General features: G+C 41.1%; 2 protein-coding genes across 2 annotated transcripts; both read right to left on the bottom strand.

The window, feature by feature from the left end:
- Positions 1 to 106: 106 nt before the first annotated feature.
- Positions 107 to 10966, bottom strand: LOC116046113 (zinc finger protein 239-like). The gene is made up of 5 exons (XM_031294322.2): positions 10475 to 10966; positions 6147 to 6252; positions 5959 to 6061; positions 4916 to 5180; positions 107 to 2910 (listed from the first exon to the last, which is right to left on the bottom strand). The coding sequence occupies exons 1-5, from the start codon at positions 10769 to 10771 to the stop codon at positions 1567 to 1569; spliced, it is 2115 nt and encodes a 704-aa protein (XP_031150182.1). The 5' UTR covers positions 10772 to 10966; the 3' UTR covers positions 107 to 1566.
- Positions 10967 to 11783: 817 nt separating this feature from the next.
- Positions 11784 to 17482, bottom strand: LOC116046111. Its single transcript, XM_031294321.2, has 5 exons — positions 16952 to 17482; positions 15155 to 15254; positions 14950 to 15073; positions 14599 to 14863; positions 11784 to 14305 (listed from the first exon to the last, which is right to left on the bottom strand). The coding sequence occupies exons 1-5, from the start codon at positions 17342 to 17344 to the stop codon at positions 12986 to 12988; spliced, it is 2202 nt and encodes a 733-aa protein (XP_031150181.2). The 5' UTR covers positions 17345 to 17482; the 3' UTR covers positions 11784 to 12985.
- Positions 17483 to 18257: the final 775 nt, after the last annotated feature.

The raw sequence follows: 18257 nt of genomic DNA, 5'->3' as shown, positions 1-18257 counted from the left end.
AATTTGTTCATTCAAATACAGTTGATACTGTAAAATCAAGATCACCTCAATTACATCTACTTGACTCAAACCTACCATAACTGAATGCAGCACTGTAAGCAGTATTTTTTTCCTGTAGCCTAATCCACATTTCCATTGCAAATGAGAGCCATACCTTTGGATATTGTTGTAAATGATTCTCAATTCCCCGGGTAAATAGTATTAATCATCATAATGAATTGCATTTATATAGCGGTTATCACAACACAAAGCGATTAAGGTACATGTCCTACCAGGCGGACATGCGTTCTGCCACAAAACGTATATCCCCCTTTCTAAAATGTCTCTGCCCTACCATCAAGTATTTTATTTAGTTTTGTCCACAAAAAACTCTTAGAATTGTATACTTGAAGAACCTATCTTTTTCCACAACTTCTTTTGGGCACCATCTGAGGTCCCTCAAATAACCCATTTTTTAATGGTTCTCTGAGACACAGGTTCTTTGTGAAACCAGAAATTATTCTTCTAGGACATCTCTCGGAAGAACTAAGCTTGGTTCCAGTTAACACACTTATTTCTTTCAGCGTATTTTCCCAGAAAAAGTTATAGTGGCATAAACATACTTTCAGTTTGCAATATAAACAATATATAACAGTAATTTGGAATTCTTGAACATTTACAACACAAAAAAAAAAAAAATTACAACACAAAGGAAAACAGGCACTTTAAAACCAGCCCAGTTTAATCTAATTTTACCCAGGTTGATTCCATGGTTAACATCGTGAACAGGATTCTAAAGTATTTTGAAATCTAATTGACCTCAGCCCCTTTCACACAGAGATTCCGCAATTGCGCCGCAATTAAGGTCTGCCATTTGTTTATTTCCCACAGAACCAAGCAAGCCTGTGTGATTTTACACAGCATGCCGGCATTATGGGAGGCACATTTGCGTTTCCTAGGATGGCGAAGGCATAACCCACCCTACTCTGCTTCTGATTGGCTAGTAGTCATTGCCTTCACGGTTAGATTGGTTAGGTTTAGACATGAGGAGTGAGATTGGTTAGGGCAAGAACACCAGGCAAAGCCAATCAAAGTTCATGCCTTTGCCATCCTAGAAAAATAAATATTGCTTCCGGCAGCAATAGAGGCATGGGTCTAGTGTGTGTGAGCCGATCTGCAGCATTAATCAGCTATGTAAACCCGACCGGACCCTGTAGGTCGACTAGTCCATCATGCTGCATGGAACTTAGTCCCGCCATGTTGGCTGTCCCTTTCACACAGAACTTGGCTCGGCTCTGTGACTATCTCCACTGACGGCTTAAAGGCGCAACAATTCTGCCCCCCCCCATTGTAACTTTCACACAGACGGCGAGGGGACTTAAGGCGCATCAGTCCCACCTTTAACAGGCTCATGTTTTAACAGTTAGAAGCAAGTTTATAAAAACCCCAGCCCGATTGTGCATGTGCAGTTTCTCATCTTAAATTGTTCAAATGCATGATGAAAAACAGTCAACTTCTGTATGACATTCTAAATTGTATTTCTCTTAATAAACACTTAACTCTATAACCTTTTTTTCAAATGTTTCTTTACATGTCTTTAACTACTTGATTCTTTCTTGGTCTTCCCCTTCCCTTCCCTGAGCTTTTACCACTATTCTGGCTGCTGTACCTCTTTTTCTTTCTTTCTTCTGGTTCAAAATCAGAGTCGCAGTCAGAATTTTTTGCCTTTCCTCTTGATTTGCTTGCTCTCCTTGTCACTTTCTCACTATTCTCCTCTTCCTCCTCTGTTGAGTCAAAGGACATGCTTTCGGTCGGCTCATCCTCACTTTCTTCATCACTGCAGTGTGTTCTCTTTAACTTCCGCACCTTAACTTTGGCAGTCTTAGTGTTTGAAGTCTGGCCTTGCATTTCCCCCGCAAGAACCAAGTTGCCTGCTGGATTTCTCTTGGGCCTTCCTATGGGTCTACCTGAGCTCTTCCTTTTACGTTTTGGCATACCTTTGCTATGCTTCTGCAACTCTACTTCTTTATCATGTTCAAAGTCTGTGCCTCTCATGTTCACATTCTCCTGAGCATGAACACGGTCGCTTACAGTTTTGTTTATTTTACCCTTCTTCTGTTCACATCCAGAATTGGATGAGTGGTAACGCTGGACATGACTCTTCAAGCTCACGTTGTGATTGAAGCTTTTGTCACAATGCTGACATTTAAAAGGCCTCTCCCCTGTGTGCAGTCGCATGTGGGATTTCAGGTGACTTCCCTGGTTAAAGCCACGTTGGCACACTGAACACTTGTACGGCTTCACTCCTGTGTGCACCGCTAAGTGTCTCTGGAGAATATTGCGTCGGGGAAATTCAATCCCACAGATGTCACATTTGAACTGTCGGGGGCCTCCGTGATCCTCCCGGTGGATTCTACGTTTCTTATTTGTGGCAAATGTCTCTGAACAATCGGGACATTTATAGGGCTTTCTTTCACTTAGGTGGATCTGCTCGTGACTGATCTTGTCCACCTTTGTTTTGAATGTAATGTGGCAGTATTTGCATGGAAGTTCATAGTTTGCATCGTGGATTTTGCTGTGAAGATTTAGCGCAAGGTCACTAATGAATCGTCTTCCACAAACATTGCAAGAATAGGGTTTAACTTTGTGCTCGCATGTGTGAGGCTTCTGTTTATTAAAAAACTTTCCACACTCTGTGCAGAGCTGACTGTGTTTGGAGGCAAATGGAAGATCATCATCTTCTTCCTCCTCTTCATCTCCGGTTTCATCCTCTGATTCATCATGAAGCTCGTTAGCCAGAAGAAGCTCCTCCGCTGGATTCCAATCCTCGTCTGAATTCCTGTCACTTTCATCACCTGATTCCTCTGTTTCATCCGTGTAATCACTCTTCTCATCAGAAAAAGTTTGGCTGTTGTCATCTGTTGACACTGTCTGCAAAAGATATGACAAGAATGGGTATTAATAAAATTTAACATTTTCAAAGTTTGTAAAGGATGAATATTAAAAGGTGCAATATGTAATACTTACTGCTAGTGTTTAAAATAGTTACTGCAATACAAATTCAAAATACTGGAGAGAGTCGTCTCCCCCGCCCCCTCCTCCCTAGGCTCAAAGTTCACATTGGTTGCCAGGCTGACTGCAGCATCCACAACAATGTTGCTAGATGCTTGTCTCACATAGCCAGACATTACTTCACAGCACAGCGGAGTAGCTAACACACTTTTTCGGCTTAGAATTACGGTAGGAACCGCTAAAAACCCAACAACGTCGCCATCCTCTCCGCTAAAAATACCACTACCTTGCCATCCTCTCCACCTGACTGAACACATTTTATTGGCTTAGAATTACAGCAACAATCGCTAAACACACTGTAAACTCCCAGCCCTCCTAGCCCCCCTCTCTTGGCTTAAAATAACTCACCGTTGTCGGCTAAGTCCTCCGGTAACGTTAGCAGTTAGCAGGGTTAGCATGGCGGCGTTAGCCAGGAGTGGCTAACACACTTTTTCGGCTTAGAATTACGGTAGGAACCGCTAAAAATCCAACAACGTCGCCATCCTCTCCGCTAAAAATACCACTACCATGCCATCCTCTCCACCTGACTGAACACACTTTATTGGCTTAGAATTACAGCAACAATCGCTAAACACACTGCAAACTCCCGGCCCTCCTAGCCCCCCTCTCTTGGCTTAAAATAACTCACCGTTGCCGGATAAGTCCTCCGGTAACGTTAGCAGTTAGCAGGGTTAGCATGGCGGCGTTAGCCAGGACCAGTCGGGATCACTTTACTGGCTGTGTCTCAATTGTTTTTGCAAGTAACCAACTAGGGTACTCTATATAATTCAATGTGAGTACACGAATGTTGAAATTACATAAAATGCCCGTCCCTTGTAGCCATGATAAGTTAGCCTGAAGCTAATACTTAGCTACCTGTTCAGGAGGAAATTAGCCAACTCAGCGTCCTTTTGGGCTCTAAGCTGTCTCCATCTTTCAAATACATCTCCAATATTTACCCGGGGTTTGTTACGTCTCTGGTCACGCAACTGTTCGAAACATGCCGTTTTTTTTTTAGGTCGGGTAGAATCTATCTCTGTTGATCCTGTTCGTTTGTTTGCTGCTTTCATGGCTGTACTAACATTACAGCTGTAGCGTGCTGGGTTTACGCTTTTACAGGTATATCTGGCAACCCGGCCTGGCTGTCAAACTGGGCAGTTGATACCAAAATACAAACAGAAATTCCGTCACGGAAAAGAAGAAAATACTGGCATTAGCATTGTTGTCAGAAAAGATAGTATTTCAACTTAGCACATTTTATTAATATATGATGACGCATTGGGGTCATTTTTGGATTTATTACAGTAAATATATTACATATTGGACCTTTAAAAACAAAAAAAAAACAAAGAAGTGATTTATCAATTAACTATTTGGTCTATGAAATGTCGAATCCGACCCGCTGCCCTTTGCTGCGTGTCATCCCCCATCTCTCTCCCCCTTTCCGGTCTATCCACTGTCAATAAAGGGAAAATGCCCCAAAAAAATAATCTTAAAAAAAAATAAAATAAATAAAAATAAATTATAAAAAGCCAATCCCAACTGCCCAGAGTCCAAAGCTATGTCTTGTTTTGTGTGACAAGTCCAAAAGCCAAAGACATTCAGTTTACAACGTTATGACAAAGAAGCAAAGCCTCCCATTTGAGAAGCTAATAACTGAGAAATTGCAGCAAACATTAACTGCACAAAATTGCAATAACACTAAACACAAACATTATATATATATATATATATATAACTGTCTTAATATTGGCCAGTGTAGATTGTGTATGATTTTATTGCAAAAACTTCCTAGGATGCACAATTCTATTAAAAAGGAGACTTAACTCTTTAGATAGCAGTGTGTTTAGATATGTTGTAGGATGTCTGACTATTCAAGTCCTACCTGCTGGGTCTCTGGAGTTAGGTCTACTTCTACTACTTCTGTCAGGTGTTGATCTTCAGCTGTTGGGACACTGGCATTGACTTGGCTTTTCCATTGGTTTCTGTAGTCACACTGAAGGCACTGTTGGTTCAAGATGATGAGCACCCCATGGGTGACCTTCTCCATCTTTACTTTAGAACCACATGACGGGCAATTGTGGCTGAACAACTTGAGGAGACGCTTTTCATTCACAACGTACTTCCCTTTCGTCTGCAGAAGTGCAGCTCTAAAAAATGAGTTAAACCAAACCTTGTGAGATACAGCTTAATAACAACAACTAACAATGTGTAATCAAAGTACAACTGTTGAAAGGAGCAGTGTCTAGGAGTTGGGGGGGGGGATCTATTGGCAGAAATGGAGTCTAATGTTCATAACTATGTTTTCATTTGTGTATAATCACTTTTTGTTATTTAAGATTAAATAAAATGGCAGTGTCACTTTTGATAAGAGGACACATTTGTTATTTTACAGTTTATTTAAATAAAGGAATATTCTATATATAAGGTCATTTTTCTGCAGCTTATTCTGTTAAAACATTATGTGAAAATCGTATCTAACCAGGAGTTGAGTGCATCGTTACAGCCCTAATAATCACCTGAAACTAAGAATCCTTGTGTTTTTGTTTGGAAACTAAACTGTGTTTGCTCTAGAGAGGGCCTTTCACAGTTTTACGTTACCTAAAGGCCGCTGTAGGTGGTAGATACTAGAATGTAAGTCAACACTGGCGTACTGCGCAGGCAGCAACACTTGGGCTTTAACGCGATTCAGCAGACGGTTATTGGAACCCTGCTACAACGCAGCGTTGTAGTAAATATATGAGGCCAAATGCAGCAATAATCTACTTTATAATTCATTAACAAGATGTAACCTGTTTTGTTCGGTGACTCACTCGGCAACTACATTTGAGCATCTACCCTCACGCTGGGAAAGGGAGGGGTGAGCAAAGGGGTATTTAGTTGGTTGCAATCTCCCACACACTGCTCATTTAGGAAAGATTAACTTACTTTTCCCTAATCATATCAATGTTCACAATTTTTTGTAGCATCGGACCATAATCAGACATGAAAGAATCTGAAACATCACTCGGCGCAGGGCTTTCTTGGGCAGCTGTAATTAAAATGTAATGGTCATTATTCACATGGAAAAAGAATTACATTTTTAAAAAAAACATAATAATGTCAAGTTTTTTTACCTGTTGAAGATAAAGTTGATTCTGATTCTTCGGAATAGGAATATGGACTGTCACATGTGCTAAGTTGATCACATTGCGAAGCATCTTCTATGGTTTCTTCAGGCTCCTACACAAAGATTTTTAGATTTAGATTTTTTTATTATTAATCCCAAAAAATGGGAAATAAAATTGTTGCAGCAGCAGCAAAATTTAAGACACATAGCACAAAAAAATATACATGAAATAATAATAGAAAATTTCAATAATACACTAGCAATATTTAAAAATATATACAATTGGAATAAAATGTACAACTGTTTCAATATTATAGATAAAATTAGTGTGCCAGTTGGGGAGTAAAAATGTACAACTGTTTGACTGGTAATGATGAATGATGTGCATTCAGTGCAGTTGTGGTGTATATGCGTCTTATCTAACACTCAGAGATGAAGTGTTAAAATGTTTTATTGCTTGTGGTAGGAATGATTTCCTGTAGCGGTCCGTGCGACATCGAAGCTATCAGAGCCTCTTGGAGAAGGTGCTCCTCTGTTGGACCAGTGTGGGGTGGAGAGGGTGGTAATAACGGAGCCAGCCTTCCTGATCAGTTTGTTCAGTCTGTTTGTGTCGCTGGCTCCGATGCTGCTGCCCCAGCAGATGGCGGAGGAGAACAGAGCGCTGGCCACAACAGACTGGTAGAACATCTCCAGCATCTTGCTGCACACATTGAAGGATCTCAGCTTCCTCAGGAAATAGAGTCTGCTCATCCCCTTCTTGTAAACAGCAGTGCTGTTGACTTTCCAGTTCAGCCTGTTGTCGATGTTGACACCCAGGTATCTGTACTCCTCAACCATGTCCACATCTCCACCCAGAATGCAAAGGGGCTGCGGAGCCGTTCCCTTCCTCCTGAAGTCAATCACCATCTCTCTGGTCTTATCCACATTCAGCAGCAGGTGATTCTTACCAGACCACTCCACAAAGTTGTCCACCAGCGCTCTGTACTCTCCCTCCTGTCCATCCCTTATACACCCAACAACTGCAGAGTCATCAGAGAACTTCTGTAGGTGACATGACTCTGAGTTGTACTGGAAGTCTGTGGTGTATAAGGTGAACAGAAAAGGAGACAGCACAGTCCCCTGTGGAGCCCCCGTACCACTCACCACCACATCAGACAGAACACGGTCCAGGCGGACAAACTGTGGTCTGTCTGTCAGGTAGTCAGTGATCCAGGAGACTGTGGACGCACTGACACCCATCATCTGCAGCTTCTCACCTAGTAGCAGTGGCTGGATGGTGTTGAATGCACTGGAGAAATCAAAAAATGTGATTCTCACAGTGCTGCCACCGCCATCCAGGTGCAAATGAGCTTGCTGCAGAAGATAGATGACAGCATCGTCCACTCCCAGACGAGGCTGGTAGGCAAACTGTAGAGGGTCCAGAGAAGATCTCACCTGCGGCCTCAGGCGGGCCAAGACCAGCCTCTCAAGCACCTTCATCACATGGGATGTGAGAGCCACTGGGCGGTAGTCCTTGAGGCCAGATGGAGTCGACTTCTTGGGGACCGGGACAAGGCAGGACGTCTTCCACAGCAGCGGCACCCTCTGCAGGCTCAGGCTCAGGTTGAAGGCATACTGGAGAACACCAGACAGCTGACTGGCACAGGTCTTCAGGACCCTGGGGCTGATGCCATCCGGGCCGGCAGCCTTGCGCTGGTGAAGCCTCTCCAACTGTCTCCTCACCTGGCCAGGTGTGGATGAAAAGCAGGGGGGGGTGCTTGGAGTATCTGTGGGGGGAGATGCGATGTGCTGTAGTTGTGGGGGGAGTGGGCAGACCACAGGGGGGTGAGGGGGGAGGTGTGGGAGAAAGAGAGGGGGGGAGGAGGCAGAGAGGGGGTGTGGGGGGTTGGTGGAGTGGTAGAAGAGGCAGGGGATGGCTGTGAGCTAAACCTGTTAAAGTAACAGTTCAGCTCGTTTGCTCTCTCACGGCTGCCTGGTGTTGGTCTTCTTCTACCCCCACACCCGGTGATCTCTTTCATCCCTGTCCACACCTCCCTCATATTGTTCTCCTGTAGACTGGCCTCCAACTTCCTCCTGTAGGAGTTTTTACATTCCCTCAGTTTATCCCATAGTTTGTGCTGTGCTTCCCTCAGCTCCTGTCTATCCCATGACCTGAAAGCTTTCTTCTTCTCATTCAGAAGAACTTTAAGGTCACTGGTGATCCACGGCTTGTGAGTGGGAAGGCAGCGTACACTCCAGTTACTTTTGGTACAAAAGTACCAAAAGTAAAAACGTGTAGTTGTAGCATAGACTGTCTGAGTTGTAGTAACAAAAGTGACATACAATACACCAAAAGTTGTGTTTGGTTGACATTTCCATTGAAAGCACCACCTTACAGTACTACACAGCAGCTAGCTAGCAGCTCCTTCAGCAGCAGACTGCTGCACCCTCAGTGCAAGATGAGCGCAACCGCAGGTCCTTCATTCCAGCAGCAGTCAGACTCTTTAATGCAACATCATAATGTAGCACTGCTCGCTGTTTCTGCAATATGAGCCATCACTGGCCAATATTCTGCACTATGCACATTTATTTATTTATGAATTTATTTATTACTCTGTGTCACCTCCAACTGTGCATTATATCATTTCTATTTATCCACACATTTGACCCCCCCCCTCATATGTATATCTGTGTATACTGTCTGTTTATATTGTTTATTGTGTAAATATGTTTGTATTATTATTATTATTATTATTATTATTATTATTATAATAACAACTAATTCTGTTTTTTTCTATTTCTTATAATACTTTCTGTATGTTTTTGTTCTCCTGTCTATTATTTAAGGTGTATTTGTGTTATTCTGATGTGTGTACATTTTTTTCTTTTAAGCTGCTGTAGCACAGGAATTTCCCCAGTGTGGGATTAATAAAGTCTATCTTATCTTTTCTTACATGATTTATTTTATATGAAAATAAATGAGTTTACTGTCCGTATTAATAGTGAAAGGTTTAACATGCCTGTAATAGATATCTCTTCAGAAAAGACAAGGCAAGTGCTCATTATACAGTATTAACAGTACTATAGGGCTTGGTCGATAAAGGCACATTGTACACCTGTCAGTACAAACATTTCAACTGGGGCAATGAAAATATGCAGATGTGAATCCTTTCATATGCTGCAATCCACATGCTGCATATAGCACAAAGGCCTATAGCACCCCTGTTATGACTCTTAATCTGTGTTTCTCATGGGAGAAATCAGTTGATCAAGATGGTGCCCTGGATGGCGGACAGTTGTGTGGTGTGAATAGTACAGCCACTGGTGTGGTCAGAACAACCCGGAGCTGAACGCACTCTAAACTGTGGAGATGACAGTGGACTTTAGGAGGAGCCCCCCCTTCACCATACTCAACAACACTGTCTGCTGTGGAATTCCTCAGGTTTCTGAGATCCACAATCTCTCAGGACCTGAAGTGGACGTACAACATAGACACCATCAGGAAAAAGGGCGAGCACAGCATGAACTTCCTGCACCAACTCAGGAAGTTCAACCTGCCTCAGGAGCTGCTGATTCAGTTCTGCATTGCAATCATACATTGTGTTCTCTGCACATCCATCGCTGTTTGGTTTAGACTGACCACCAAACAGGACAGGAACAGCCTGCCAGTCAGGACTAAAGAGAAATTTATTGGCGCCAACCTGCCCTTCATTCAGGACGTACACTTCTCTAGAGTCAGGAAACGGTCAGGAAGCATCTCTACAGACATCTCACCCTGGACACAACCTGTTTCAGCTTCTCCCCTCTGGTCGGCGCTACAGAACACTGTTCTCCAAAACAACCAGACACAAGAACAGTTTCTTCCCACAGGCTTTCTGTCATTAAGATGAACAACTAACATCAGTCCATAGCGTCAAACCCTTAAATTAAATATGTTTTAAAGTGTTAAACACATCGTTTCAACATGTAAATATCTGTCAAACATACACTGTTTAAGTCATACCCACCTACCTCAGATATAGCCTATAAGCAACCTGTTATATTAATCGCTTTATTTATTCCAGCACCATTTGCACTTATGCATTGCAGTTTTACTGTTTACAATCCTCATAGAGCGGTTTGTTTACATGTGTGTGCTAGAGTCAGCTAGACAATGTGGTAATTAACTCCGTCCACTCAGTTTGCGAATCAAAACAAACAAACAACCCCGATAAGAAAGTAACGTTATGGTATCTGTAGAATTTGGTTGATATGCTGTTAAGTATGAACGCTAAATTGTGTATTTAGCTATGTGTAACGTTACTAGGGCCACAGCTTCAAAATGTCAAAGCAGAAGCACGTACAATTGTGGCTCACCTGATCCAGCTCTATCGTGTACAGCTCCGGTTCGTCTGGCTCCGACTTGACACACAGTGATGGGACAGCACCGGGCTTTAGATGGACCGTGCCAGTCCCTGGAGCCAGGTGTTCAAAACAGTCATCAGTAAAGTGTTCATTACAAATGGTGATATCAGTCCAGGACGACTCTTTAAGTCGTTGCCCGTTGACTTCGAAAAGGAACTGAACCCACTCCAGTCTCCTCTCTGGGTCCTCCGGTAACTTGAACCGTAACGCACTGCGACGCCCCGAATCACATCCGACGACGGAGCACATCCTGGATTTAAGTTCGGTCACTTCAGTTTTAAAAGTGGCCGGACAGTTTTAATGTTTACGGGGACTGGAACACAGGCCTCGGTGTGGACTCTGCTATCCCAACGTCCCAGACAGCTAACAGCTAACAGCTAGCCATCACTGCTCGACAGTGGCAGCCACGCTGGGGGCTCAATGGGCGGGGTTTAATGGCGGGGTTCGCGAGGTTTGATATCAGGCGTATCCCGGCTCGTCGTGTAAAGGTAGATACCCTCTGACAGGAAGAATGTGCCCCTGGCCGCGGGAGCGCGCATGCATTTAGTGAAGGTGGCACTTCGATTTTAAGTAAATGAGAAAAAGCAACATTAGATTGTGTAATTTATCGTTAGTACTGTTTTTTTAACGCGGTTTTGCAAAGTAATACATGGCTCATCTATCAAAATAAATGCTTGTATTTTTCTGTACGTGTTATTGAACTTCTTATTAGTCATTGCACTGAATTGAGAATGTCGACTGAAAAACCGACAATCATATCCTTTTCCTCGTGAAGCAAACTTGTTTTATGATCATTTGACATTTTTATAATTTACTAGTCTAGTACTTGGTCATCCTATGTTGTCTGGAAGTTAGATCCATTTCAGACACTCTACCTTTTGTAAGGAATTTGTCCATTCAAATATAGTTGAAATTGTAAAATCACTCTAATCAACCTATTTCTGTCCATAAGTTCCTCAAAGAACCCTTTTTTGATGGTTCTTATTTGAGACACCTTTGTCGATTGAGAAACCTTCATAGAAAAGGTTCTTTGAAGAATCTCCTAACCCCTGTGGACACAAATATGTTCAAATACACACCCAACCCTTCTGATGTTCTATAGTTTCACACATGTACTAGGGCTGGGCCATATAGCCAAAATATTGTTTCCTGATATAGGTTATTGCATATCACGATAACGATATAGCATGTTTTTGGTTATTTCATAAATATTGGTGAACCCTTTTTTGTATAGGCTACCTATATAATACATGACCAAAAAGTGTTCTCATTTTATTAAGACTTTTAGTGCAACATTACAGCTATTACACTGAGTATGTTTGCATGCATGCACACATCTTGATATAAAAACAAAACCACAATCTTCAAATGATATTTCCTCAAAATATCTCACATCAGATTTACTAAGAAACTTGAGTTAGTATGTTCTTGTATTCACAATTTAGATGGCATAAGTTGTATACCACAATATCTCAATACGATTCCATTGAAAGACAATGAATTCTTATATTGAACTATGGCCCAACCATTACATATTCATTACAAAAGATGACCTGTTAGATGTACACTGGAAGTAAATCTGTCCACTCAGCAGCATGTGTGACTAACTTTTTAAGCAGTTTACAGATCAATTATCATATACATATGACAGTTTTATAAGTATTGGAAATTTACAACGGGAAAAAAACACAGGCACTTGTTTATTATACTTTTATCCACTTTGATCCATAGTATACACACAGAGTAACATGATTCAAAAGTATTTTAAAACCAAAGCAACAGCTTCTCTTTATGGTAAAAGGCAATGAAATTTGACTTACACCCTGGCCTAGGTGTACATGCTTTGTCTGTCAAAATATGTAATTAATAATAAATTCTGTATGAACATCCACTTTATATGGCTCCTTTCTTTTCACAGTTGTTTAATTGGGGGGTTAAGGCGCACAATGTGTCTATTATCAGGAATTAATGAATGGATTGGCAAATTATTTTTTTAGAATTCATATTTTCATACGTTTTGCAATACAAATGTTTCCCTGGTGACACTCATCCATACAATACAATACATACAAACCTTCCCATCCTTTAAGGGTTCTTATTATAACCTTTTTGTTTTGGCTCAGCTGTGAGCCAGAACGCTAAGTTATGCTAGCAAGATTAAAAGTCAATAACATTGTGTATGGTTGACAAGTGTACATACAGTGGACAACAGTAAATATAATTTGACAGTATGTTTAACGTCAAGACAAGCCAGCCATGTCATTGTCCCTGAATCTATATCAAGATTTAAGAGATTCATTTCACACGTTCATTAATAATGGCGAACAGACAGTTTGACTAGAACTACTTAGGTGTCCGACCTATATCATGTTTTAATGGACAACCTGCAGCCAATCAGAATTGAGTATACAGCCAAACCCTGGCATAGACCAAATGAATTCCTTAGCTCTGTTCATTTTAACCCTATTCTTTAAGATTTTTCCTTGGTCTTCCCCTACGCTTACCACTGCTCTGGCTGCTGTACCTCTTTTTCTTTTTTTCTTCAGGATCAAAATCAGAGTCACTATCAGGATGTTTTGGTCTTCCCCTCGACCTCGCTGTGTTCTTTAGCGCCTTCTTGCTGCTCTCCTCTTCCTCTTCTGCTGGATCAAAGGATGCGTCACGGTACCTCGGCTCAAACTGACTTTCGTCATCACTGCGTTCTTGTAGATTTCCAGTCTTGGTGTTTGAACACTGGCCTCCTACGAAGTTGTGTGATTCATAGCTCTTAGGCCTTCCTATGGGCCTACCTGTGCTTTTCCTTTTTTTTTTGGGTCTATATATTCCCTCCTCCTCTTCCGTGTCGTCTCCTTCCTCTACATTGTCAAGTCCTGATTCTGCAGCTCCGTTACTTCCATGATCCTGAACATCACCAGCGTCACTTGCCCTTTCGTTTATCTTTTCTGTATTCGGTTCACGTTCAGAGCTCGATGAGTGGTAACGCTGGACATGACTCTTCAAGCTCACATTGTGATTGAAGCTTTTGTCACAATGCTGACATTTAAAAGGCCTCTCCCCTGTGTGCAGACGCATGTGGGATTTCAGGTGGCTTGGCTGGCTGAAGCCACGTTGGCACACTGAACACTTAAATGGCTTCTCTCCTGTGTGCACCGCTAAGTGTCTCTGGAGATTAAGTGGCCAGAGGAATTCAATCCCACAGACGTAACATTTCAACTGTGGGGGGCCTCTGTGATCATCCAGGTGGATTCTGCGTTCCTTATTTTTGGCAAATGTCTCTGAACAGTCGGGACATTTATAGGGTTTTCCTTCAGTTAGGTGGATCTGCTCGTGACTGATCTTGTCCACCTTTGTTTTGAATGTAACGTGGCAGTATTTGCACCGATGCTCATAGTTTTCACTGTGGATTCTGCTGTGAGTATTTAGCGTGAACTTGCTAACACATCTCTTACCACAAATATTGCAAGAATAGGGTTTAATTTTGTGCTCACATGTATGAGGCCTCTGTTTATTAAAAAACTTTCCACACTCTGTGCAGAGCTGACCTTGTCTGGGGACAAGTGGAGGATACGCATAATCTTCTTTCTCTTTAGTTTTGTCATCATGGTTATTTTTGAGCATTTTAGCCAGCACCAAAGTCTTTGGCTTCCAATCCTCGTCTGAATCCATGTCACCCTGATCACTCGATTCCCCTGTTTCATCCATGGCATCACTTTTGTCATCAATAACAGCAACAATCTCAGGGACTCCTGCGATATTGCTGGGGTTGTCATCTGTTGACACTGCCTGTAATACAATGACAATAATGGGAATAAATAAAATAAACATTTTTTGAACCTGTACAGCAGACAAAAAAACAAGGTGCAAGCAGATGATGCGTTAGGATTCTAACTAAACAGTCTTTAAAACCCCCAAAAATAGGATGTAGACAATACTTAACAGTGGTGTGTTTGTGTGTGTGTGTGTGTATGTGTGTGTGTGTGTGTGTGTGTGGTTTTCTTATAGGCATTTTCAGGATTCTTAGGGTACAAACAGTGTGTCTGGGTATGTTGTAGGATGTCTGACTATTCAAGTCCTACCTGCTGGGTCTCTGGAGTTAGGTCTACTTCTACTACTTCTGTCAGGTGTTGATCTTCAGCTGTTGGGACACTGGCATTGACTTGGCTTTTCCATTGGTTTCTGTAGTCACACTGAAGGCACTGTTGGTTCAAGATGATGAGCACCCCATGGGTGATCTTCTCCATCTTTACTTTAGAACCACATGACGGGCAATTGTGGCTGAACAACTGGAGGAGGCGTTTTTCATTAACAACATACTTCCCTTTCGTCTGCAGAAGTGACACTCTAAAAATCAAAGTAAATAGAATATTAAAACACCAACCTGATGTAAAATAAAGTAGTCAAATGAGCAGAATGTTAAGAAAACGTACTTTTCTTTCATCAAATCCAAATTCGTACTTGTTGGTTGCATCTGGCGATATACGGATATAAAAAAACCATCTGAAGAATCAGTTGAGGATGAGACACCTCTTGGGACTGGGCTTCCTTCAGAAGCTGCAAATAAAATATTCAAGTGTCAGAAAATCCTTCATTTTACTTAATTTTTAATTACACATTTTGTAAAACATTTTTTACCCGTTGAAGTCAGTCTTGACTCTTCAGGAAAGGAAGTTGGGCCATCACATGTTTTAAGTTGATCACGCTGATACGCAACTTCTGTGGTTTCCTCAGTCTCCTACACAAATAACAAGCAGTAAATGCTTGTAGTTGTAACCAAAAGCGAACAATACATAAAAAAGTGTTTGGTCGTTGTTACAGTACCATATGTTTTGATTTGATGTTCAAATGTTTAAGAGTTTTGCACCCAATGTGGATACTTACCAAGTGAATGGTAAATGACTACATTTGCATGTAAATGTGGACAGTGGGATAACACAGTATCACTATAGGACTAACGTTACTGTGTGGTAGCACTATAGGGCATTTAATGACATATTACGCTCCTCCCACTGCAAGCAACATCTGAGGCAACATGTAAGAACACAAAAGGTGGCTTAGTATTACTAGTCAGTTTGCTGATGAAAAAATGTGTCTCTGCACCTATTTCATATTGAGTGTGTAAAAGGAGAGGACATTGCATTTATGTTGCTAATGTTAAGTGTTTACTGTGTTGACAGGGCTCCGACCAAAATTTGAGAGTGTGCGACTGAATTTGACATCCAGTTGCACATGTGCGACCAGTAAATTTGCCCCCTTTTTTACTCGTTAAACGTCGAAATTTCGGTACCTGAGAGCGCGTAAGCTCAAGCTTATCTGTCCTCTCTGAAAATTGACAGAGAGCGGAGCTCTGACACAAACACACACTCGCATAGCTGCGGACGGTGCAATTCAATTTAATAGGTTGTAGGGATGGGTTTGGGAGGAGGAGGATTTTGTTTAATTAATAAAATAACATAATGTTCTAAGTACATAGGATAAATAGGTTTGACAATAATTTTTACAACTGAAATAATTGTTTTGTAATTATAGAGGGAAAGTACCAAAAAAAAGGTACCGTTGGGTAACAGAACCAGATTTCAGGTATCGGTACCAATATTGGTTCAGTAGTAGCCTAAACAATGCATGTTTCATTTTAAGTTGAATTCATTGTAATTGTAGACTAGAGCTGGTATATATATATATATATATATATATATTTTTTTTTTTTTCTTCTTTTCATGACAACAATGATGCTGTCAGTTAACCTTCTATGTTGCATCACATTGTAATTTCTGCATCTATTATCAAAGTATTTATTATTAATATAGTGGAAATTAGTAGAAATGTGAATATTTGATTAGCATGTTGGTTTACGGTGTGTGCCCCTAAATTTTCTGATTGCGCCCCTAAAATTGGTTGGGGCAGTTGGGGGGCACTGTGCTTCTAGTGAAAAAAGTTAGTCTGGAGCCCTGGTTGATATTCTGCTTGTTTAAGCAGTGCAGGGCATCCTACTGTACTTTTACTACCTACTGCAGCACTCCTTGACATGAAAATGCTTACAGTATAAATACCTAACTTGTACATCTCTCTCATGAGTTTTTATATTAGAGAGAACAAAAATAAACATTATTACTGACAATAAAATCATCTATCCTAACTTTATTTGATAAACAAGTAAACACCTAACGTTACTTGTATATCTGGGGGAAATAGGACGATTCTTGTACATTTACTGTAACGTTACTTGGCAATTGAATGCATCACGTTACTCTTAACCTGACCACCAACATATGTTGGTGTTTAACTCAACGTGAGAATTAATAACTTCATTCACTTAGTTTGGGCTTTATGTACAAACAACCCATGATGTACGCTTCTAACGTAATGTCAAACGGATGCAGCAGCATTGGGAGATAGACCCTATGATTGCTGCTCTCAAAGCAGCAGACTCACCACACATGTTGGGCTCTGCAGATGTGTCTCAAGTTCCTCTGACTCTGACTTGAGACACAGTGATGGGACAGCATTGGGATTTAACGTTAACGTGAACTGGTCCTTGCCAGTAAAACCTGAATGGCTCGGTGACATGTTGTTAAAACAGTCGTCTTTAAAGTGTTCACTACAAATTCTAATGTCTGTCCAGGACGCTTCTTTAAACCGCTGCATGTTGACTGTAGCGAGAAACTGAACCCACTCCAGTCTCCTCTCTGGGTCCTCCGGTAACTTGAACCGTTGCGCACTGCGACGCCCCGAATCACATCCGACGACGGAGCACATCCTGGATTTAAGTTCTGCCCCTAACGTTACACCTCTTACCGTTGTCAGACCGCGTTTTGTAATGCTCATAAAGAATATGGACGGATTAACTATCTTCCAACCTCAATAATAGCGCTAAGCTAATTTAGCTAACCGTTGTTGCTACAGTAGTGTGGTGGCGACGAATGGGCGGGATTTTACGGATAGGTACGCACGGTTTGTTGTCAGGCGTACACCGGGTCAAAGGCTAGTGTAGGGGATAGACTGTAGACATGCATTTTAGATAAATTAAGTTATCATTAAAGTTATTGTGAACACGATCTTATTCCATCAACAGACACATCAATTCATATGAATTATGTGGTAGTGACTGACTAGGTAATATGATTAATAAACGAGTTTAACGCATATTATAGTATTAACGTCCCCAAAGCATTTTTAAACAGAGTAATGGCTAAGTGCAGATGTGGAAAGTATCCAGCAGATGGCGATTTTCATCTTTTAAAGCTTTTGGCTTTGTTGGCAGTAATTGACTTGTAAATATGAGAAGTGATAATAAAAATCGTTTCTCATTTTTCAAAATCATTTGATAGTCAAACACGTGGGTAACTGATGGTATTTCTTATGTGTGTGCTTTTATTAAGATAGCTTTCGTATTACCTTATGAATCATTGTGCACACATGAAAGGTTTTACCACTATAACCTTTACTTAGGCCCAATCAGGGAAGTCCCATAGATTAAGATCTCATTTGCAAGAATTCCTACATACTGAAGAACAATAATGTAAATACATTATCAATACATAATGTGAAACAGAACATGAAATAAAACTTGAAATGTAAATAATAAAAATTAGTAGGCTTATCTCTCATTACTCAGTTAAGACAAAAAAAAAACATTTCAAAGCATGTCCCTAAAAGAGTGGCGTGTTGTGGATTCTGAAAGTGCTTTATAAATTGTTTTATGATGTTATAACTAATAAGTATTTTATTAGAATAATGC

This window comes from Sander lucioperca, chromosome 9 (assembly GCF_008315115.2).
Source record: "Sander lucioperca isolate FBNREF2018 chromosome 9, SLUC_FBN_1.2, whole genome shotgun sequence".
NCBI lineage: Eukaryota > Metazoa > Chordata > Actinopteri > Perciformes > Percidae > Sander > Sander lucioperca.
The sequence above is the reverse complement of the archived record's forward strand: the minus strand, read 5'-3'. Positions and strand labels throughout refer to the sequence as shown.

What these genes read in the sequence shown, in the direction of transcription:
- LOC116046113 (XM_031294322.2), bottom strand. Translation starts at nt 10,771, where the DNA reads ATGTGCTCCGTCGTCGGATGTGATTCGGGGCGTCGCAGTGCGTTACGG. An exon ending in ACACGATAGAGCTGGATCAG is followed by an intron (nt 6,253 to 10,474) that starts GTGAGCCACAAT and finishes ATCTTTGTGTAG; the next exon opens with GAGCCTGAAGAAACCATAGA. An exon ending in ATCAACTTTATCTTCAACAG is followed by an intron (nt 6,062 to 6,146) that starts GTAAAAAAACTT and finishes TTTTAATTACAG; the next exon opens with CTGCCCAAGAAAGCCCTGCG.
- LOC116046111 (XM_031294321.2), bottom strand. Translation starts at nt 17,344, where the DNA reads ATGAGCATTACAAAACGCGGTCTGACAACGGTAAGAGGTGTAACGTTA. An exon ending in TGCAGAGCCCAACATGTGTG is followed by an intron (nt 15,255 to 16,951) that starts GTGAGTCTGCTG and finishes TTATTTGTGTAG; the next exon opens with GAGACTGAGGAAACCACAGA. An exon ending in TTGGATTTGATGAAAGAAAA is followed by an intron (nt 14,864 to 14,949) that starts GTACGTTTTCTT and finishes TTTGATTTTTAG; the next exon opens with AGTGTCACTTCTGCAGACGA.